Raw genomic sequence first — 24,033 nt, 5'->3', positions numbered from 1 at the left:
GTGGGCACTGCACACATGCTTCACATAGCCTTCAGTGCAAGCAAAACAAACTATCTATTGTATAGGATTATATATATTATCAGAGGACTTAATATGCAAGGCAAAGGATAAGACCTTTGGAAGGGAGACAGAACAGGAAATCCATTTTATTATTATTAATTATTTTATGTATGTTATTTCTGTGTATGTGGTATATATGCATGTTGCAGTGTCCATGTAGGAGATCAAAGGAAAAAGTGTAGGAGTCAGTTCTCTCCTGCCATGTGGGTTCTGGGGATTCAATTGAGGTCATCACACTTGGTAGTAAATGTCTTTTCCTGCTAAGCCATCTTACCAGCTCCCTGTAAAAATGATATAGGGACTGGAGAGATGGCTCAGAGGTTAAGAACAATTGCTTCTCTTGCAGAGGGCCTGGAATCAGTACCTAGCACCACATAGCTTCTTACAATTATATTTAACTCTACTTTGAAGGTCTTCTGGTCTCTGAATTCACCAGGCATATGTAGGCAAAACACTGATCCACATTTATTTAAATGTTTTTAAATAGTAAATAGAAACAGAACTATGAAGTGATAAAGTCATTCTCTCTCCCTAAAGTTGTCTTCTCCTTTAGCTTCAGGGTGAAGCCTAAATTCCTTAGCCTGTATGGCCTGGCCCATTATGGTATTTTTTCTGTATATTTAAGTATGGCAATTGTTATATTATAACCTGAGCATTTATGTAACTGCGGAAGAAAACATCTAAAAATAATATTTAAAAATTAATTTGATTATAATTGCCAATTCTGGTGCTCTTGGATACTAATTTATATTAATTAAGAAAATATATTTTTCAATTCAAATAGACCTAAAATCCTCATCTTAATCTCTAAGAATAGAGGGATTTCCTGTATTAGTTGAGCATTCTCAGTCAGTGTACCCAGGTCAACATGATGGGCTTTGACTTCTCTTAACTGTGACTTTGCCTTCTGTCATCATCAGTTGCCTCTTTTTACCTCTCCTGTATATTTAGCCCTCTGATGAACTTAAAATTTTTGTTTTGTAGATTGTTCGTAGTGTATTTATGATTGGTGGTAATAGTCTTGTGGATTTTGAGGTTTTTTTTTAAGTTTTGTTTTTACTTTTTCTTTTAAACAGGGTCATTTTCTCAGTAGTGTGCCATGAAAATTGTTGGATAGTGTTATCTGAAGGTTTTCTTATATCCTTCTCAAGAAATATATATTGGCATTCTCAATTTGTGAATAAAGTAGCCACATTGAATTAATAAGCAGTATTGACACCCATCAAGTAGTTAATATGCGTACATTATTTAATGTTTTGTTTGTTTCATCATTTCAAACACCAATCTTCTGCAGTTATTGGAATCATTTAAGCCATTTATCAAAGTGGTATTATTTAGTGACAAAGTTGGGACATGAACTCAGGTTTACAAGTCTTCACTTTTTATGTTTTATTCTCTGCATTATTGAATTGTTCAAGATTCCATCTCTCAAGTTTTTCTTCTTCTTGGGTACAGGATATTTGCTGATAAGAGATTGTTATTGCTATAATTAACTGGTTCTTCTGATGGAAAATTCTTAGAAAGCTAATCTAAGACTCGCATCTGCCAATTATGAGGAAAACTGATCCTCTTCTCAATTACCTGAGGTTTCTGAACACTAAAGAAGGAATCCAACAATCATGACTGCAGACAAAATATGCTGGTTCAAAGGGAAAATGTAGATGCCTCTGGTCATGAAGTACCTAACTTGAAACCTCTAGATTTTCTTTCTTCGCTCTTGAAATGGCCATAGAAATTATCTTATTACATATCAGTTTCAGGAATATCAGAGAACACAGAACACATGAATGTCAGAATTACTTATAATACAACAGTGCTAAGATATTCTGTAAGCATTCTAAGTCTTTATTTCCTTAAAGAGGATTTTGAATATTCAATAATAGTCTTTAATTTCTTTGCATGTGATGTAGAATGCTGATAATTTCAAAATCTCATCTGTAGATATCTCTTTAATAGTTTTAGCTTTATTGTGAGGTATACTGAATGTTTTGTCAAGAATTTAAAGTATTTATTCTGCTGTTTTAGGTTGGTGATGTAGTAGAAGTACAGGCAGATGAAACCTTTCCCTGTGATCTTATTCTTCTGTCGTCCTGCACAACAGATGGAACTTGTTATGTCACTACAGCTAGTCTTGATGGTGAATCTAATTGTAAGGTAATGGAGATTAAACCTGACCTGAGCATTTTATTCTCAGAATGATTAATGAGATAGTTCTGTGTCCTAACACTCTTAAATCCCTTACCTCACTTTTGCTATTTATGTAAGTTTTATATTTGAAGACAGCAGTTATGTGATTATATTTGAGCTTCTAAGTAAACACCCACCTTGGAGAATACGTTTGCATTGTGGGGGATAGGGTGGGGGATTATGCCCTAACTAAAAGCCATCAAAATTATTGATGCAATTCAATTAACATTTGATTTATGCTTTTTGTTTGTGTTTTTGTTGTACTTAGGACTGAATTCTTGGCTCATACTTGCACACTAGAACTACTACTGAGCTATTTTACTACCCTAGACTTTTATAAGTGAGAATACTTGTGAGCTAAACTACATAACTACAAAATAACTTCAAGTATTTTGTAACTTTATAGTTCATCTATTTTTAATTTTTTAAGAGTTACATATTTTTGTTTAAAAGGTTTATTCTGCGTCTGGAGAAATAGTGCTATAGTTAAGAGCACAAACTGCTCTTCTAGTGGACCTAGGTTCAATTCCTAGCTCACAACCAGCTGTGATTACAGCTGCATGGGATCCAATTCCCTGACCTGCTTGGACACTAGGCACATAAGTGGTACACAGATGTACGTGTAGCCAAAACATCCATACACATAAAATTAAATAAATCAATTCATGTGATAACTATTCTAATATGGAGTAATTTGGTTACATGTATTCATACCTTAGGATATAGTTTAACAAATGTTGTATTTTATTGTTAACCAGTAGGAATTTTAAGTATGTTATAGTCAATTCAATCAGAATGGGAGATAATTTACTTTGCTGGTACTTTTTGGCCTTTGCCATCCAGTGTTCCATGGGACATAAAGACTTATCCTTTCTGTTCTGCCTTTAAGGAGTATGGCAGCCTTGGAGTCCAGCCCTCAGAATTGCACCTAGAGTTGCAGAAAAGAATGCCTTCAGAACAGCAGGGACTTAGGAAAATTTCCTATGTGAAGTAAAAAAAAAAAAGACTCATACACAATCTGAGGGTTATGCTCTTTTTATTTGCAGCTCTTGTTCTCTCCAGTTCCAATTCTCTAGTTCTAATTCTCTCGGTCCAATTCTCTCTAGCTTTTTTGTTCACCTGCCTTATATGTACACATTCAACAACAAACTTTTTTCAATAAAACTGTTATACAAACTACATTGAAGTTAGTGAGTAACCATAACAACTCCGGCTTCAAGTTTCCTGGTGTACATGCTGTGACCTGAGACTGGGGACATAGTGCCTGGTGAGAGAAGCTGCTGAAGGATTTGTGCAGGGAGTAGGTTTTTATAAACCAGACTTAGCAAGAGGTTTTAAACCAGCTAAATATATGTAGCTTGTCTTAGACTGTGGAGAAACTGTTGTTTTCTTATGTTAGTCTGAGTAAAGAAACAAAATAGGCTTCTAAGTGTCTTAACAGTCCTCGTGGAACAATAGATCTAGTACTGAAGCATATCTTAGTATATTTATGTTCAACAAAATTACACAGCTTAATGGGAAGTCATCTTCCTGATCATCCACAGATAGATGTGCCCATAAGATTGAAGTGTAATCATGAGATCACATGAACAAATTACAAGAAAATGCACAGTAATGGGGAGATTCCCCAACTGTTTTTGCACATGTGAATTTACAGACAGAAACAGCCAGTTTCCAGAGTCAGTGGTCCCATAAGTCTTGCTTGAACAGGGTTCTCTCCAGCAGAGAATAATTCATCTGGTGGGTTGACATCTGAATTATCAGTTGCCATCTGCTGTATTTGTGTCATGGCCCTCAACAGCTCGTTGCAAAGGAGTAATTCTGGTTTGGCGTAGCCTTTACTCTCAGTACTTGAGAGACAGAAAAAGATAAATCTCTGTGAGCTTGAGGCCAGCCTGATCTACATAGGGGATTCTGTATGGAGAGATCCTGTTTAAAAGAATAAAAGTAGTAATACTAATGAGCTCACCTCTTGGTATATGTTTGGGGAGGTCTCCTATTTGTTTTTTTCCCTGTAGAATTAAGGAGTAGAACTCAGAATGTGAAATAAAAGCTTTACTTGTTACTATTTACTGATTTTGTGTTCAAGCAAATGATACTAAATTACTGGTGTCTTAGCTGTTCAAAAATTGAGTTATATTTTAGGGATTATTAAGATACAGATCTGTGTAAAGATTCTCTAACATTGAGAATATTGTTTAGAGGAAGAAAATTTTCGGTTTTCTTTTATTCATTAAGTAGCAATAAATCAAAAATTTTAAAGTCAGGCAGTAGTTTTAAATGTAAAGCAAGAAGTTCTCTAATATTCCTAAAGAGTATGTTAACAGCTTTCCCTTGTGCATAAGTGCTGTAATACTTGAATCTGCATTAGCCCTTGTTGACAGTTTATAAATAGGTTCATTGGATCTTGTCTTGCATTTTGGATGAATTAAGAGTATAGTACATATATGTAGAATATCTTAATCATTGAATATAAGACATTAGCTTCCTGTTACTATATAAAATATACCCATATTGAACAGTTTCAAAATCTTTATAAACTGTTTATGTAATGGAACTATTAATTTTTTTTCAAATCTTGGTTTTATATATAAAGAGAAAAAATATATTAAAATCTTCTTGGGGATTTCAGTTAACTATATGCATGCTACAAATGTAATACTCTCCAATGTCAGTGTCAAGGAAAGTTTTTGTTTTTCTTTTACCTTTAAAATCCTTTTGGAGCAGGTTACCTGTGTATTTGTAATGTATTTTAAAAGTAGTGTCCTGTAATTCATTTGGTGTAGAATGTCCATCAACATTTGTAATATTTTGCTTAACCCTCTTACTCTAAAATGTGCTGTTTCTGAAATAAGTTGGCTATAAAGTTACAAAAAAGAAATACTTTATATTTGATTATCTTGTGCTTTCATATAGACACATTATGCAGTACGAGATACCATTGAACTGTGTACAGCCGAATCCATTGATAACCTCCGAGCAGCAATTGAATGTGAACAGCCTCAACCTGACCTCTACAAGTAAGCATCTTGTTTTACTTTATTGCTGTCCTTTGACTCTGCTTCTTCTTTGTCACCAGTAAAGCAAAAAAATACCCATTACTTATTTACCAGTCTACTCTTGTGTATATTTTTATGAGCTGTTCTTCCTCTTGGAAAGGAAATTAATCGAATGAGCATTGCTCACTACCAGCCTAAGGTAATTCATTATGGGCCTAGACATCCTACTTTATTTTCCTTTTCTTTTCGTTACTTGTAAACATGGCTATCAGGTTTCTTTTTTTAAGAAGCCTCATCTATTAGACTAATGGAGTTCCAGGAGTTGATTAAAACAAAAATAAACCTTTTGCATCTTATCCAGTGTGAACCAAGAAAGAGGATATGGGACACTGCAGTTAGTAGGCACACTATCCTTTCTTGTTAATGATGATGATGAACTAAAGATTGCAAATAGGCAGTTTGATGTTCACAGGCTATTGAATTCATGGATCTGTAAACTGTTATGTTTTCTTCTGGCTCGTGGATGCAGGTTTTCTTGATTAACATTCATTGGGGGTTGTCAAAAATTGGCCTTAGTATCTAGGACTGGTTAGTTTAATTAGGGTGTGGTACTGCTGAGGGTTTGGTAATAGTTTTTATTTTTTTTTTAGTTTTTTTTTTTATTGAGAAAAAAATTTTCCGCCTCCTCCCAGCCTCCCACTCCTCCCCCCTCCCCCCACTCCTCTTCCCCTCCCCTCACTCCTCTCCCCCTCCCCCCACTCCTCTCCCCCTCCCTCTCCAGTCTGAAGAGCAGTCAGGGGTCCCTGCCCTGTGGAAAGTCCAAAGTCCTCCCCCCTCCATCCTGGTCTAGGAAGGAGAACATCTAAACTGGCTAGGCTCCCACAAAGCCAGGACATGAAGTAGGATCAAAACCCAGTGCCGCCGGGCGGTGGTGGCGCACGCCTTTAATCCCAGCACTCAGGAGGCAGAGGCAGGCGGATCTCTGTGAGTTCGAGACAAGCCTGGTCTACAAGAGCTAGTTCCAGGACAGGCTCCAAAACCACAGAGAAACACTGTCTCGAAAAACCAAAAAAAAAAAAAAAAAAAAAAAAAACCCAGTGCCATTGTCCTTGGTTTCTCAGCAGCCCTCATTGTCCGCCATATTCAGAGAGTCCGGTTTTATCCCATACTTTTTCAGTCACAGTCCAGCTAGCCTTGCTGAGCTCCAATAGATCATCAGCCCCACTGTCTCCGTGGGTGGGTGCACCCCTTGTGGTGATGACTTCCTTACTCATGTTCTCCCTCCTTCTGTTCCTCATTGGGACTTTGGGAGCTCAGTCCAGTGCTCCAGTGTGGGTCTCTGTCTCTATCTCCATCCATCGCCAGATGAAGGTTCTTTATTAATGGCTAGAACCCAATTATGAGTGAGTATATCCCTTGTTCATCTTTTTGGGTCTGGGTTACCTCACTCAGGATGCTATTTTCTATTTCCATCCATTTGCATGCAAAATTTGAGAAGTCATTGTTTTTTACCGCTGAGTAGTACTCTAATGTGTATATATTCCACACTTTCTTCATCCATTATTCCATTGAAGGCCATCTAGGTTGTTTCCAGGTTCTGGCTATTACAAATAATGCTGCTATGAACGAAAGTCGACCAATGGAATCGTATAGAAGACCCAGACTTTAACCCACAAACCTATGAACACCTCATTTTCGATAAAGGAGCTAAAAGTATACAATGGAAGAAAGAAAGCATCTTCAACAAATGGTGCTGGCACAACTGGATGTCAACCTGTAGAAGAATGAAAATAGACCCATATCTTTCACCATGCACAAAACTCAAGTCCAAATGGATCAAAGACCTCAATATCAGTCCGAACACACTGAACCTGATAGAAGAGAAATTGGGAGGTACCCTACAACAGATGGGCACAGGCGATCGCTTCCTAGGTATAACCCTAGCAGCATAGACATTAAGGGCAACATTGAATAAATGGGACCTACTGAAACTGAGAAGCTTCTGTAAAGCACAGGACACTGTCACTAAGACAAAAAGGCAACCCACTGACTGGGAGAAGATCTTCACCAACCCCGCAACAGACAAAGGTCTGATCTCCAAAATATATAGAGAACTCAAGAAACTAGACTTTAAAATGCTAATTAACCCAATTAAAAAATGGGGCACTGATCTGAACAGAGAATTCTCAACAGAAGAAGTTCAAATGGCCAAAAGACACTTAAGGTCATGCTCAACCTCCTTAGCGATCAGGGAAATGCAAATCAAAACAACTTTGAGATATCATCTTACACCTGTCAGAATGGCTAAAATCAAAAACACCAATGATAGCCTCTGCTGGAGAGGTTGTGGAGGAAGGGGTATCCTCATCCATTGCTGGTGGGAATGCAAACTTGTGCAACCACTTTGGAAAGCAGTGTTTCGGTTTCTCAGGAAATTCAGGATCAACCTACCCCTGGACCCAGCAATACCACTCTTGAGATATTCCCAAGAGATGCCCGATCATATGACAAGGGCATTTGTTCAACTATGTTCATAGTTTTTAATTCATTCCATTCTATGCCACCGTTGCAGATAACATCCACTATATGGGCAAGCCATAATGTTAATTCGTGTTGTTGGTCAAGTAGAGGACCAAATGAATGGATTTGGTTTACTCTATTTAGGGTTAGTAATAGTAAAGAAATATATCCTACTATGAGAATGTTGATCCCCTCCCCCACAGTTTATTCCTTGTTTCCTCTTTCTCTTTTGTATGTTTTGATATTAAGAACTAGAGCCACAAGCAAAAACAAAAAAAAAAAGCTTTCTCCACCTTCAAGTAACTAATGAATAAAGGATATCAATCAATAAAGTTAAGCTTATAGTACAGTAATAAAGATGTATACAAAGTCCATGAAGTTCCAGAAAAGGGAGGGACCTATTCTACCTGATAATATATGTATATGTTTCACACACATATACATATTCATATTTATAAGGGAAATTCCCAGATTGTAAAGTTGCCTTAAATATGAAGGATAATTTAGGATAGACAAGGTTATTCTAATTTACCTAAGCTGAATCCCTTCAATATGACTTTAGAATACCAAGTATTTCTACCACTCTGATAGAAATCATGCGTACTATATTTATCAAATTCAGTTATCTTTCTTAGGGCAAAGAATCTGCCCTTTTAGTTTTTTATGTTTCAGCATTTTTCTAGTACAGTACTTTCACAACTAACATAGAATGAATGGATAGATCTTCCTATTTTGTATATAAAAGCATTTAAATTGAGGCACTACAGAGATTACTCAGTGATTAACAGAACGCATAACACACACATTAGACTTGTCATAACTACCTATAGCTCCGGGGGGATCTGATACCTCTGACTTCTTTGGGCACCCGAACAAACACAGAGATACACATGTTCATACAATGAAAAATAAACATGTTTTTAAAATACAGCATAAATTTTGATTGGTAGGGATGTGGATATGAATCTGTAAGAAGTTACAGGGCTGAATATTATCAAAATAAAATACATTGTATGGAATTCTCAAAGAATGAATAAAATATTTGAAAATCAAGATGTTTTAAAATTATTTGAACTGTATATTACTTTTCTATGAAGAAAACACCATACTGCAAATTACAAAGTATAAAAGTCTCACTAAGGAGGGGTTAGGCTGTTTTATCCTTATTTTGCAGAATTATAGGTTAAGTGCTTGGATCAGGTCAATTGCCAAATACAAACATTTTCAAGTTTACATAATCAAGTATTCCTTGTGTGTAGTTGTCAAAAATTGGACCTGTGACTAATAACAGTGTCACCTGAGAGTATGACAAAGAAGTTTAAGGATGGGACCCAGAATTCTGAGGTTTAAGTAAGATTCTTTCTACCCCCTGTGATTCATAAGCAGCTCATGTATAAAAACCATTGAACTAATCATTTCAAAAATTGTATATAGTATCAGAAACCATTACTAATCACATGAATCTAAAATAAAAGCCACAGTGTTTATAGAAAGGTATCATTTGATGTGTTGTGTATATGTATAATACCAAGTAGAATTCCATTAATTTAAAATATTTGTTTATACTTATTATTTTAAAGATTCGATTTAAATGTTATGTAGTTTATAAGTTCAATGTAACTTTTTTCCAGATGCTTAATAGAATTTTAAATTCATTCAGTCTTATATTTTTTTTTATAATCTGATGAATTTCTAATTGCTGGTATTTAGATTTTCACACTTGCTTTTGTGTTTTGTTTTTGTTTTTAACAGGTTTGTTGGGCGAATCAGTATCTATAGTAATAGTATTGAGGCTGTTGCCAGGTTAGTTGGTTATTCCTTTTAAAAACTATCCTTTTGGGAGGAGGAATATTTTTCTTTTAAACCCAATAAAATAGCCAAATGCCTTTCCTTAAATAAAGTGAAAGGAAGAGAGCTAAGTAACCTTGTGATTAGTTGGGCTATGGCGATCAGGTCTCTTTGTGTTGGGTAGAAGATTATTATTGAAATAATATATAGACTTTCTAAAAGAACAGAGCTCCATGGGAACAGCCAAATGTTCAACCAGTAGAGACACTTGCCACGAAAACCTAGCTACCTGAGACCAATCCCCAGAAACTACTTTAAACATGGAAGGAGAGAAATGACTCCATAAAGGTATCCTCTGACCACACATACATACTCTGTGTATGTGCACCAACACAAGCATAATAATTATATACAGAAAAGTTTGAGCTAAAAAAAAAAAAAAGAAGAAGCTGGGCGGTGATGGCACACACCTTTAATGCCAGCACTCAGGGAGACAGAGGTAGGCAGATCCCTGTGAGTTCAAGGCCAGCCTGGTCTGCAGAGAGAGTTCCAGGACAGCCAGAGATACACAGAGAAATCCTGTCTTGAAAAAGAAAAAAGAAATAAAAGAAAAAATAAAATACATAAAATAGCAGCGCTCTGTACCTGTTGACTGCTTTTCCAAACCTGTTCTAGATAATCACATATATTTTCATTGGTTGTATGGTGGCTGACAAGCTTGAACATAAAGCTGGAAAATAGTAGTTTATGGGAGAGTAATTGAAGGTCTAGGCAGTGAGGAAAATGCTAGAATTACTTGAACCTAAATAAAATGTAAAGTTAATCATTTATGAGGCATTCAAACAAACAGGATGCTTTCTTTCCTCTCTTATTACATAGTTAATTGTCTCACCTTTTCCACTTTGCCTTGATCTCCCAGAAGTCAGGTTCATTCTCTACAAAGATGCCATTGTGTTTTTGCAGCTTGGCATTTGCCTTCCCAGTCTTTTATCTGTGACCCTCTTTTTCTTACTTCTTATAGCTCTTGTCTTGCTCTCTATAAGTCATAATCTTTTGATCTTTCTTTACCTCTGTATGTTACTGGCTACCACTGTACTATGCTCTCATCTGGCTCTACCTTCAAGTCACTTCAGATGGAGGGATCATTCTGTTCATCCTAGGGAGTAAGCTTATGGTAGAAATAGATACATTCTAAACCCCTTGGAGAATAGATGTGTGTCAGGGCATCTGTCCCCAGTAATGATGACATTGTACATTGTTTCAATAAACTGTGCTTGTTTTTCACTTAGATCTTTGGGACCTGAAAATCTTTTGCTGAAAGGAGCTACACTTAAAAATACCAAGAAGATATATGGTGAACAACTTTGAAAATATGTTGTTAAAATGTGTTTCATAAAGCTTGTGAATAGTGCATGTTTAAAAGTCAACATGGCAGATACCTGCCTTTTATTCTCAGTGTATATTTATGTGTTGATAATTTACAAGATAAATTAATGAGTATGATACTTTATATAATTTAAATTTTAATATAAGTGATCAGCCAATGAGTATGAAATACTTTGAATTCTTACCCTTATAAACTGTGAAGAATTAACAGAACCAAACAATCAGGTTATTTTATATTCTGTTATTCTTTAGGAGTTGCTGTTTACACTGGGATGGAAACCAAAATGGCTTTGAACTACCAAGGGAAATCTCAGAAACGTTCTGCTGTTGAAAAGTTAGTATGTACCACAAATTTTGTTTAGGCATTCTTGATTGAAATAGTTATTTCTTCAGTAACTCCAAATAACAATACAGAAAGTCATCATCCACAATAATAGCAGCTACCATTTTAAGCACTTGTTTTTGTTCCTGAAACAGTCCTCACTGATTTATGTCTTCATTTGATTCAGTCCTCTAAATAATCCTATGAAATAATTTACGTCAGACTCTTTCAACAATACATGTGAAGAAACAGTCTCTAAGATAGTAAATGAATTAACTAAGCTTGCATAGGTTTAAATGGCACCATTTACCTTAACTGTAAATTCATTTCCTTTTGTTACTGAATTTGGGGTCTTTTTGTTGGTATGTGCAAGTTGATTCTAAAATATTGTTCTAGTAGACATTGGAGTAGTATCTGGTAGATCATTAAGACAGGTACCACTACCAGGGCTTTTTTAAGTTTAATTTAAATTTTATGTGGTTATTTATGTGTGTGTGTATTACAGTCTCATGCAGCCCAAGATGGTTTTAAATTAGCTACATAAGCTGAGGATGATCTTGATTTTGTAATCCTCTTGCTTCCTCCTCCCAACTACTGGGATTTTAGGTACTACCAGGACAGACACACGTCTTTCTTTATAGGCATGTATATGACTCATTGTGCCTTATCCAGACTTTATTTTGAAATAATGCTAAGAGAATGTATGCTGAGCTTAAGGTTCACATTTACTATTCTACCTTTAGATTGAAATATTTAGTCTTTTGGGGAGAAGATACCAACTACACTTTCCATAGAAGTTAAGTAGGTATTAATACATAGGGATATGTATGTTTCCACTTATTTTAAAATGTGTGCTTGAAAAGCCAGACATTGTTCCATGGGGAACATTAGTGATCAATAAACAGTTCAGGGCTAGATTTTCCATTTTGCCATTTAACAATTATTCTTTGGCTGTGATAATTAAGATTCTTATGTAAAATTTGGGATATGATTATTATAATATACACAGGAGAATCTTTAGTTAATACTAAACTAAATCAAAATAAAATAATTTAAATTTTTATTTTGCTTATGTCTTAAGTAATGAGACATAATATCTTACTTTTCAGATCTATTAATGCCTTCTTGATTGTTTATTTATTCATCTTACTGACCAAAGCTGCAGTATGCACAACTCTAAAGTATGTGTGGCAAAGTACTCCCTACAATGATGAACCTTGGTATAATCAAAAGACTCAAAAAGAACGGGAAACTTTTAAGGTAATTAACTTGCTATGAGGGACTAGGCTATCCTTTACTGAAATACTGCTCAGAAAAATGTTACCTTTTGATTTAGATTTAATTTTGTTCCTTTATATATGTCTATGTTTATTTCTAACTTTTTAAGAGACTGGAAAAAATAATGAGCTTTCTAGCATCTTAATTCAATACGAACTTGTGCAATATCTACATATAAACTTTGAGCATTCTTATTTATGGATGGGAGGAACATAGGACTTAAGGAGGTGAATAAGTATTAAATTGGAAAGTATATACATCGAAAATGTAGATAAAATTCAGAGTGTTCTAAAATGTTCTTTGTTGTTGTTGTTTGCTTTTTTTAGACATGGTTTCTCTGTATAACAGTCCTGGCTGTCCTAGAACTTGCTTTGTGAACCAGGCTGTCTTCAAACTCACAGAGATCTGTCCACCTCTGCCTTCTGAGTGCTGAGATTAAAGTTGTGTTCCACCACCACCCAGTTTAAAATGTTCTTAATACTAATAATTTTGATTATAATGATATAGTGTCATTAAGAAATTTTTTATGTTAATAGTGTGCTAAGAATTGGAATAGAAAGAAAACAAATTTGTATTGTATTCATCTGAAGAGGCCATGAATCGAATTAATATGCACTATCTCTTATTTTAGGTTTTGAAAATGTTCACCGACTTTTTATCATTCATGGTTCTCTTCAACTTTATTATTCCTGTCTCCATGTATGTCACAGTAGAAATGCAGAAATTTTTAGGCTCATTTTTTATTTCATGGGATAAAGACTTTTTTGATGAAGAAATTAATGAAGGAGCCTTGGTTAACACATCAGACCTTAATGAAGAACTTGGTCAGGTGAGAACACAGTTTTTACTTAAATTAAACTAATACAGTAAAAATCTTTTCTAGTCTGGATACCAATATATGTAAATGACTTAGGATTTCTATTGCTATAAAGAGACACTATAACCACTGCAGTTCTTCCACAGGAAAACATTTAATTGGGACTATCTTACAGTTTCAGAGGTTAAGTCCATTATCTTCTTGGCGGGAAGCATGGACTTGGTACTGGAGAAGGAGCTAAGAGTTCTGCATCTTGATCATCAAGCAGCAGAAGTGAATGCTGCACTAGGCCTAGCTTGAGCATATGAGACTTTAAATAGAATCACCATAGTGATATACTTCCAACAAGGCAACACCAATTCCAACAAGGTCTCACCTCCTAAAATAGTGCTATTATTATGGACCTATGGGGGCAGTTTTATTCAAACCACTACTTTCTATTCCCTGACCCCCATAGGTTTGTATCCATATAATAATGCAAAAGGCATTTAGTATAACTTCAGAAGTCTCAATAGTCTATCAGTCTCAACAATATTTAAAATCCGAAGTTCAAAGTCTCTTCTGAGGTGATCTCTTAACTGTAATCCCCTGTAAAATAAAAATGAAAAACATACTTTCATTATACAGTGACACAGGATATACCTTACTATTCCAAAAGGGAGGGAAGGGAACATAGTGAGGAAACATTGAACCAAAGTGGGACCAAAAATCAGCTGGGCAAATTCCAACTTTTGCATTTCCATGTCTGATGTCAAAGCCTTCTTCAGATCTACAATTTCTTTTAACTTTGTTGACCGTAACACACTTCTTTCTCTTGGGCTAATTAGACTCCATTAGCAGCATTCTTTGGCAGGTATAGTTGGACTTTCTTTTGTACCACCAGTTCCAAAACAATGGCACAGAGACTTTTTAGAAATTGTGAAAGCTTGGCCTTAGCTTAGGCTTGTTCCCAACAAGCTCTTAAAACTTAACTTGTTTATATTAATCTATGCTCTGCCACGTGGTTTGTTACTTCTCCTCAGTAAAGTATGTCCCACTTTTTCTATGTCTGGTTGGTGAATCCCCTCTCAGATTTTTTTCTCCCAAGTTCCTTTCTCTCCCTCTGGAAGTCCTGCTTATCCTCTCCTATTTAGCTATTGGCATTCAGCTCTTTACTAAACCAATCAGAAGGTGCCTTGGCAGAGATACTCTTTACAGTGCAGAAAAAAGATTATCCCACATTGTTTTTCCCTTTTTGTCTAAATAAAAAGGAAAGATTTTAATTCTAACACAAAAACTATATACAGTAAGAACAATTATCAGGTAAGAATTGCATTCACAATGTCTAGTCCATCTGTATTTGGCAAATTCGGAGAAAGTACTGTATTATCTATCCTGTTTTGATGAGTCCAAAGTTTTATGCCTAAACAAACTACTTTCTATTAAAACTTGTATTATCAATCTAAAAATATCCTTTTAGACCTTAAAACATCTTAGATAAATAACCTTTATAAGCTTTACATCTCTTTTGTAACTTTTTTTAATTTGGTAGCAAAGAAAATGCTAAAATAGCTGCAACCCTTGGGAGAGCAGATCCTGCACCTTGCATGGGCAGTACAGTAGTGACAATCCCATTGGTGGAGGTGTGAGCAAGGGAGAGTTGTCCTTATTACCCATCTGTCATTTGGTGGCATGGATGGAGGAGAAATGCCTTTCCCCATTAATGCCTAAGGCAGGTAGGAGAGCTGGCCCCGGGGCCATAAGAGCAGGAGAGGTAGCCCTGTCCCTCATTGTTGACAAAAACTATGCTTTTGCTTCCCTGTTGCCCAGACCCAAATAACTATATTTTTACAACACTGTTTAGCCAACAGCTCAGGCATATTATTAGTTAGCTCTTATATCTTAAATTGACCCATTTTTATTGATCTGTATATCGCCACAATGCTGTGGCTTACCAACTGATTAAAGTTCTGTCGTTGTTCTCCTTCAGCAACTACATGGGATCTCTCTGACTCTGCCTTATTTCTCCATGTGTGTGCGTGTGTGTATGTGTGTGTGTGTGTGTGTGTGTGTGTACAGAAGGTAATCCCACATCACCTCATCAGCTGCAGCACTCAGGAGAGTGGCCCCTATACCACACCTGGGCAGCACATTAAAGTTGAACCTGAAGGTGTAGTTGTGGGAAATCCAACCCTGAGAACATGAAAATGGGCAAACTGGCCCTCCCTTTTGCTCATCACTGTAAGGGGTGAATGCACCAGGCAGTACAGGAGAGCTCACCCTGGTGGTGAGAACAAGGGAGAGCTGGTGGGCAACTACCCAAGCCCAGAATCAGGGTTATGTGTTGGCCCACCCTAACATCTTCTCCATCTGGTGGGCCACATAAAGAGACCAGTCCTTCATACCTAAAGCTGCAGGATTTCCACAGCACAAGGCAACAACAGGATAACCAAGAGGAATTCCAGCAAGGGCCCAGCATCAATAGTGTGACAGACACTGAAGACTCGATCCAGATCAACAAACTCTTTGCAATGAACACCTGCAAGTAAAGATATATGATAAAAGGGTTTATTGCATGACTCACTGTGTCACACTACAGCTTCCATGACAAGAGTGATTTCTTTTCCTTCTCTCTCTTTTTCTCTTAAATTTTATTTTGGGGTGAGGTAGCAAGGACAGAAGGTAGATATGAAGGGATGGGGCAATGAATGGGATGGAGATGTGTGATATGAAACACAAAGAAAAAATAAAAATAAGAAAATGAAAAATGGTAAAACTGTAAATATCTAGTTTTCAACCCCATCAGAGACCTGAGACTCAGAAAGTACAAGAGCAAGCAGCTTCTAAAACTATAAAAATGACAGAGAAAACTGACTACCTGTACATTCGCCCAAGGTTCCTCTGAAACATTGGACCATACATCTTCTGCCTACAGGCCTAGAATATCTGACAGACTTTTCTGTGAAGCAGAAATTCTGAAGGAGTTTTCTACCTTGTCTTGGCAAAGTTTGGCAATCGTCTTTTTTTATATTCTGCTTGTTCAATTTGGACAGCATACTGTCAGCATTTGAGGCAAGGGCAGTTTTTTTGCCCAGAGGCTAGCTTTGCCACATTGAAAGTAAGCTCCATATAGAGATTCTTCAATTCTCATCATGTTCTCTGAATTCATTGGTGCAACCAGAAGCAGACATAACTCACTATCATGAGAAGCCTTATATTATTAAAACATTTTAAATATTATGTTGTATAAATCTCTGAAGTGTTTGAAGACCATGTATCTATGTAAAATAGATCTGTTTAACCTTGAAAACATACTTAATATGACTACGAATTTGATTCTTATAGATGACTAAATACTAATCTGCATTTTTTAATTATCCTAAACAATTTGTAATAATAGCTTTCAAGGACTAGAACTTCACATTCCATTTTTAAATGAGCTACATAGGTACAATACCTTAAACAAGAATAGAAACATAGAGGGCTGGAGAGATGGCTCAGTGGTTAAGAGTACTGACTGCTCTTCCAGAGGACTCAGGTTCAATTCCCAGCACCCACATGGAAGCTCACAACTGTCTGAAGATCAAGTTGCAGGAGATCTGACACTTCACACCAATGCACATAAAATAAAGTTAAATAAACCATAAAAAATATTTTTAAAAAGAATAGAAACATATATACAGTATGTTCTAACAAAATAACCTATCAATAGTTTCTATCAATATACAAAAATCTATACCAATGTAAAATATTAAACTACTAGTTGCTTTTTAGTATAGTCAATATTCTACCCTTTTATCCTATCATTCCTATACCTCCCTTTTTCCCCATTAGATAGGAGAGAAAGAAAGGATCAAGGAAAGAAAAAGAAAGGGAAAAATCCCTTAATCCAACCTTCTTTGTCAAGTATTTTTCCTTGACCATTACCAATAACAACTTGTATCCATCCCCCTTAAACAACAACAAAAATCCATAGCTCACTAAACAACCAAAACCTACCCACCCCACCTCTTGTGAATATGGGCATCATGTTCTTAAGATTACTTCCTATTGTAGGGGGAGGGGACAGCAACAGCATCTTTAGGGAATCCTGAGTAAATTGGGATAATGGCCAATTCCTGGGAGAGGTAGCTGTATCATTGGTTGTCCAGTCTCTGTGTGATGGTAACGTGTAGTGCTTAACTGAAGTCATGACTGGAGTAGTCTATGAGGCTGGGCCATCTCACTTAGAAGTTTTGAAGTTGTTCTGGATGCAGATTTTTGAGGAAACTGCAACAAAGGCACTCTGAGAGGCTGAATCATCTGGGCTACTTGTCTATATTGGTATCTGATATACATACCAACATTAACACAAGTATGGAGTGTGCAGTGTCCACAAATCAACTAAAGATGGTCTCTATGTTTGAGCAGGTAAAAGTCATCTGTCGACATTATAAGTTCATTTGGAGTGTATAACGAAACTAATATAAATCTCCGTCCATGCCGTATGAAAGGATGGCATGTAGCAATGAGTCATGAGGACTCTGTAGCCAACAAAATTTATCATGTCTTATCCAGCCTTACAGAGTTCCCATATAGAGGAATCAGCATATATGTTACCTATCCTGTAGTCTTTCTTGTTTTTTTCTTCATGTCTGCAAGATTTTCAGGCTATCTCCCTAGTTAAATATGATCTTTATTAATTTTGAAGGAATCCATAGCTTTTTGTTTCTTATAGAAACAAAGTCATAACTTTTCCCCCAACCAAATACATTTCCTGACTCCCATTCTGAAGTTAAAACATCCTTAAAATATGAAGGCTGATTTAATTTAGCAGTTTTTTCTCCAATCCAGTGTCTCTCAGCAGTAGTGAGGTTTTTTTTTGCTCATTAGCATTTTAAAAATTTTAAATTAATAAAGCACTAAATAGGATTCGCATGCCTTGTGTTATGGCATTCCCCGTCCTTACATTGCTATTGTCTTTTTTCTGTGACTGACTATACCCATTTTCTTCACCATCTAAGCACATTTTCAAGCATACTGTATACATTCTTCACCAAAATATTGTAAGAATAGTCTCTAGGCCACATACTAACAATTTTTTTCTGAATCCTCTTGAGCCAGGCCTCCACAGTTCAAATCACCCTCAGCACCCCTTTCTTCCTTGTATACACCAGTATGGCCCATTAAACTCTACTTAAAGCATTCAACTTCTTTTCTAATCAAAAGTCCCCATTCCTCCATTCAAAAGCATGGTCAAGCCTATCACAGCAATACCCCAGTCCCTGCTATCAACTTCTTTCTTACTTAGGGTTTCTATTGCTGTGAAGAGATATACCATGGCCATGGAAACTCAAGGAAAACATTTTATTGGTGTTGACTTACACAGTTCCAGAGGTTCAGTCCATTATCATCATGGTGGGAAACATGGTGGCATACAGGTAGACATGGTGCTGGAGAAGGAGCTGAGAGTTCTTCATCTTAATCCACAGGCAACAGCAGTGAATACCCCACTAGGCTAGCTTGAGCATATGAAACCTCAAAGACACCCCCACCCCCACAGTGACACACTTCCTCCAACAAGGGCACACCTTCTAATAATGCCATTCCCTATGGACCTATTTTTATTTAAACCACCACAGTAACCATTCCTTCTCTTGATATATAATTCAAAGAAAAATATTTAATGCAGACAGTTAATTAAAAGTTTACAGTATTTTCATAACTGTCACTTAAGCTATTTGACTGATATTTTTGTAAAGTATTGTTGAAATAGGAGCGGCGGGGCTGCATCCCCAGCACCCCGGTTGCCTGCTTGGCTAGCTTATGCCCCGAAATAATTACACGGAAACTGTATTCTTTTAAACACTGCCTGACCCATTAGTTTCAGTTTCTTATTGGCTAGCTCTTACATATCGATCTAACCCATTTCTATTTATCTGTGTAGCCCACAAGCTGGTTTACCAGGAATGATCTTAACCTGCGTCTGTCTGGAGTGGGAGAATCATGGCGACTCCTTGACTCAGCTTCTTTCTCCCAGCATTCTGTTCTGTTTACTCCGCCTACCTAAGTGTTGGCCTATCAAATGGGTCTAGGCAGTTTCTTTATTAATAAGAAATCATTCCCACTTCAAAGTATGAAATAAATACATTTGAATGTTAAAGAAATCCTTATAAAAATTCACCAAGTGTTAGATTATGAACGGGATGTGTAGTTTTTATCACTTACTATAATCATTTGTGAATAGGATAAGGTGTAATAAAATACAGCTATTTTTACATGTGCATATTGATAACCATAATTGTCCCATATTGATATTTTCTAGGGTATATTTCTTATCACATTGAACATAGACCTAGCAAGCTATGCTTACTCCTTCCTTCTCAATACCATATCCCAGTGTACTTGCTTCATATAACAGTATAACCAAGAAACCTTGTTTCTAACATAGGTGCATTTACTTTCTAATGCAGTGCAACCTGTGATTCCAAGTAATGACATCTTAGGTGCTTTTCTCATTATTGTTTTGTTTTTCTTGGTCTTAGTGACTGAACCTAAGATATCAAGATCTACCACTGGATTATAATATGTTCATTTTCTTTCTACTTTTGAGACAGGGAGTTACTGAGTTGCCTGTTTGTGATCTTTTTGTCACTGCTTCCCAAGTAGATCCATAACAGACTTGTGCTACATGACCTAGCTTTCTTGTTGTTATTGAGATAGATTGTTCCCTTTGTTTAAATTTACTGTATATTATGTAATGGCTTGCAGTTAATTCTCATGATAGTTATATTAGAGTGTTATAAATCTCTGACTAGAAGATGCAAATTCAAGCATGAAAGTTTAGCTAGAACAAAGCCTCACACTTGTTTGAAGTGGTGCTTGTTTGCATCTTTAATTCAAAATACTTCCTAAATTTAGCCCTTCTAATGCTCTTACTCTATAAATCTGACCTTTTTATATTTTTATTTTATGTATGTGCGTGTCCTGGCTGCATGTCTTTGGACCATATTGTGTAGTGTCTTTTGAAGCCAGAAGAGGGCATCAGATCCTCTAGGATTATAGTTAGAAACGATTGTAAACTGCTACATGGGTGCAGGGAATTGAGCCTATAGCCCCTAAAAGAACAGCCAGTGCCCTTAACCACTGAGCCATATCTACAGCCTCTATTTCCGCTCCTGACACAACCTTTGCCTAAACCAAAGTACCATTTCACAAATGCAATTGGCAGAGCAAAAGGACTTTGCATATATTATTCTGTTTAGAACTGACTTCAGAATCCTGGTAGCTCAGACCTTGAAGTCTACATTCATCATAGATTCTGGAAATGCTGAAACAGTTAAAAAACAAAAAAAAAAAAAACTGGAACAGTGGCATTTTTTTAGATATTTCCAGAAGGTTATTCCATTAAATAATTGCACTATCACAGTTGATACCAGCCTTTTTAAGCCTCACATTTGCACATAGGAGCCAAGTTGAATAGAGTTACTTTAATCCAAATGAAAGGTATCAGTCTACAGGCTTTTGGCATGAGAAAACATTTGAATGCACAAGTTACCAGCTCCTGCTTGATTCTAAGTAAATATGTGCCATGCTTGTTGCTTGGTTATAGGGATTTTTCTATCCAAAGGAGAAGGGAGGGCATTAGATAGACTAAGGCTAGCCTCAACTACTAATGCAATACAATAGATATCATCCCAAAGTTGAAACTTAGATTCTAAAGGTAGACAGGATACCCAAGCCAGGTTTCACTTGGTAGGATTCTTACCTCATTCTTTCAGCTCTCCTCTTTAGCAGTATCTGTACTACCTGTAGGAATAGTCTAGTCTGCCTCTTATCTTCTACATTGTATTAAGACTACAGGAAGTAAAATAGAGCTTTGGGTAATGATCTGGTAAATTTGTTCAGTGGAAAGAAGCTACTGCTTTTGTTTCAATTACCATTCAGTTCCCCAGTCAAACTCTGCATTTCTGGGTTATGGTTATCATTTCTTCAAATCACAGAGTTAATGGTAGATCACTCCTTTAATTAGTATGATGCCTAAACCACTCAGAATCATTACTAGTGTGTATGTTTAGAAACTACCTGACTTAAAATGCAACGAAGTCATAAAGTATTTTCTTTAGGCCATTTAGCATTCAATGGACTGTTCCACAAAAAATTAAATGTAACCAATTTCCTCTTTTATGAGCCATAATTCAAGCTGCAGAGCTTTTTATGTTACTAAAGGTAGTATCAGTTCGTTGCCATCAAGGCCATTGTAAATATTTGCTTTAGTGACCCTTTGGTATTTAAAAAGTATAGAAAAGTTTATATTGGGACAGTGCTTGGTGTAAGAAACAAAACACAGATTGCTGAATTTTTATTTTTTTTTATTGAGCTCTACATTTTTCTCTGCTCCCTCGATGCCTCTCCCTTCCACCCTTCAACACTCCCCCAAGGTCCCCCATACTCCCAATTTACTCAGGAGATCTTGTCTTTTTCTACTTCCCATGTAGATTAGATCTATGTGAGTCTCTCTTACTGTCCTCATTGTTGTCTAAGTTCTCTGGGATTGTGGTTTGTAGGTTGGTTTTCTTTGCTTTATGTTTAAAAACTACCTATGAGTGAGTACATGTGATAATTGTCTTTCTGTGTCTGGGTTACCTCACTCAAAATAATGTTTTCTAGCTCCACCCATTTGCCTGCAAAATTCAAGATGTCGTCATTTTTCTTTCTGCTGTGTAGTGCTCCGTTGTGTAAATGTACCACATTTTCCTTATCCATTCTTCGATAGAGGGGCATTCAGGTTGTTTCCAGGTTCTGGCTATGACAAACAAAGCTGCTATGAACATAGTTGAGCACAAGCCCTTCTGGTATGATTGAGCATCCTTTGGATATATACCCAAAAGGGGTATTATTGGGTCTTGAGGAAGGTTGTTTTCTAATTTTCTAAGAAATTGCCACACTGACATCCAAAAGGGTTGTACCAGCTTGCACTCCCACCAGCAATGCAGGAGTGTTCCCTTTACCCCACAACCTCTCCAGCGTAAGTTGTCATCAGTGTTTTTGATATTGGCCATTTTTACAGGTATAAGATGGAATCTAAGAGTTGTTTTGATTCGCATTTCTCTGATGATTAAGGATGTTGAACATTTCTTTAAGTGTCTTTCAGCTATTTTAGATTCCTCTATTGAGAGTTCTCTGTTTAGGTCTATACTCCATATTTTTATTGGATTATTTGTTCTTTTGATGACCAATTTCTTGAGTTCTTTGTATATTTTGGACATCAAACCTCTATCTGATGTGGGGTTAGTAAAGATCTTTTCCCATTCTGTAGGCTGTAATTTTGTTTTGTTGACCATGTCCTTTGTTTACAGAAGCTTTTCAGTTTCAGGAGGTCTCATTAATTGTTTCTCTCAGTGTCTGGGCTGCTGGGGTTCTATTTAGAAAGTGTTCTCCAGGGCTGGAGAGATGGCTCAGAGATTAAGAGCATTGCCTTCTCTTCCAAAGGTCCTGAGTTCAATTCCCAGCAACCCCATGGTGGCTCACAACCATCTGTAATTGGGTCTGATGCCCTCTTCTGGCCTGCAGGCATACACTCAGACAGAATATTGTAAAATAAATAAATAAATAAATAAATAAATAAATAAATAAATAAATAGAAAGTGAGCTGGGCAATGGTGGCGCACACCTTTAATCCCAGCACTCGGGAGGCAGAGGCAGGTGGATCTCTGGGAGTTTGAGGCCAGCCTGGTCTACAAGAGCTAGTTCCGGGAGAGGCACCAAAGCTACAGAGAAACCCTGTCTCGAAAAACCAAAAACAAATAATAGATAGATAGATAGATAGATAGATAGATAGATAGATAGATAGATAGATAGATAGATAGAAAGAAAGAAAGTGGTCTCCTGTGCCAATGTGTTCAAGTGTACTTGCCACTTTCTCTTCTATGAGGTTCAGTGTGGCTGGCTTTATTTTGAGGTCTTTGATTCATTTGGACATGAGTTTTGTACATGGTGATAGATAACGGTCTATTTTCATTCTTCTGCATGTTGATTTCCAGTTATGCCAGCACCATTTGTTAAATATGCTTTCTTTTTTCCATTTGATATTTTTTGTTTCTTTGTCAAAAATCAGATGTTCAAAGATGTGCGGATTGATATCCGGGTCTTCCATTCGGTTTCATTGGTTCTCTTGTCTGTTCTTATGCCAGTACCAGGCTGTTTTCAGTACTGTAGCTCTGTAGTATAGTTTTAAGTGAGGGATTGTGATGTCTCCAGAAGTTCTTTCATTGTACAGGATTGTTTTATCTATCCTGGTGTTTTTGCTTTTCCATATGAAGTTGAGTACCGTTCTTTCCAGGTCTGTGAAGAATTTTGCTGGGATTTTGATGGGCATTTCGTTGAATTTGTAGATTGCTTTTGATAAGATTGTCATTTTTACTATGTTAATTCTGCCTACCCAAGAGCATGGGAGATCTTTCCATTTTCTGGTGTCCTTTTCAATTTCTTTCTTCAAAGATTTAAAGTTCTTATCATACAAGTCTGCCACTTGTTTGGTTAGAATTATTTCAAGATATTTTATGCTATTTGTGTCTATTGTGACAGGTGACGTTTCTCTGATTTCTTTTTCAGCCCTTTTATCATGTGTGTACATGAGGGCTACTGGTTTTTTTTATTTAATCTTGTATCCTGCTACATTACTGAAAGTGTTTATGAGTTGTAGAAGTTCCTTGGTA

The 24,033-nt window shown here is 36.5% G+C and overlaps 1 protein-coding gene across 6 annotated transcripts in view; it reads left to right on the top strand.

The window, feature by feature from the left end:
• Positions 1-24,033, top strand: part of LOC121437340 (phospholipid-transporting ATPase 11C) — a 179,123-nt gene that overhangs the window by 72,397 nt on the left and 82,693 nt on the right. For all 6 annotated transcript variants that reach the window (XM_041637221.1, XM_041637219.1, XM_041637216.1 and 3 more), the window contains exons 6-12: positions 2,086-2,214; positions 5,164-5,267; positions 9,519-9,569; positions 10,844-10,908; positions 11,193-11,274; positions 12,372-12,522; positions 13,172-13,369. In XM_041637221.1, the coding sequence (XP_041493155.1) occupies positions 2,086-2,214; positions 5,164-5,267; positions 9,519-9,569; positions 10,844-10,908; positions 11,193-11,274; positions 12,372-12,522; positions 13,172-13,369 (780 nt within the window). The remainder of the gene's footprint in view (positions 1-2,085; positions 2,215-5,163; positions 5,268-9,518; positions 9,570-10,843; positions 10,909-11,192; positions 11,275-12,371; positions 12,523-13,171; positions 13,370-24,033) is intronic.

The sequence above is a fragment of the Microtus oregoni genome, unplaced genomic scaffold, assembly GCF_018167655.1.
Source record: "Microtus oregoni isolate MIOR12 unplaced genomic scaffold, Mior012 000052F_000, whole genome shotgun sequence".
NCBI classification, from domain to species: domain Eukaryota; kingdom Metazoa; phylum Chordata; class Mammalia; order Rodentia; family Cricetidae; genus Microtus; species Microtus oregoni.
Note: the sequence above shows the minus strand (reverse complement) of the source record. Positions and strands in the feature narration are given on the sequence as shown.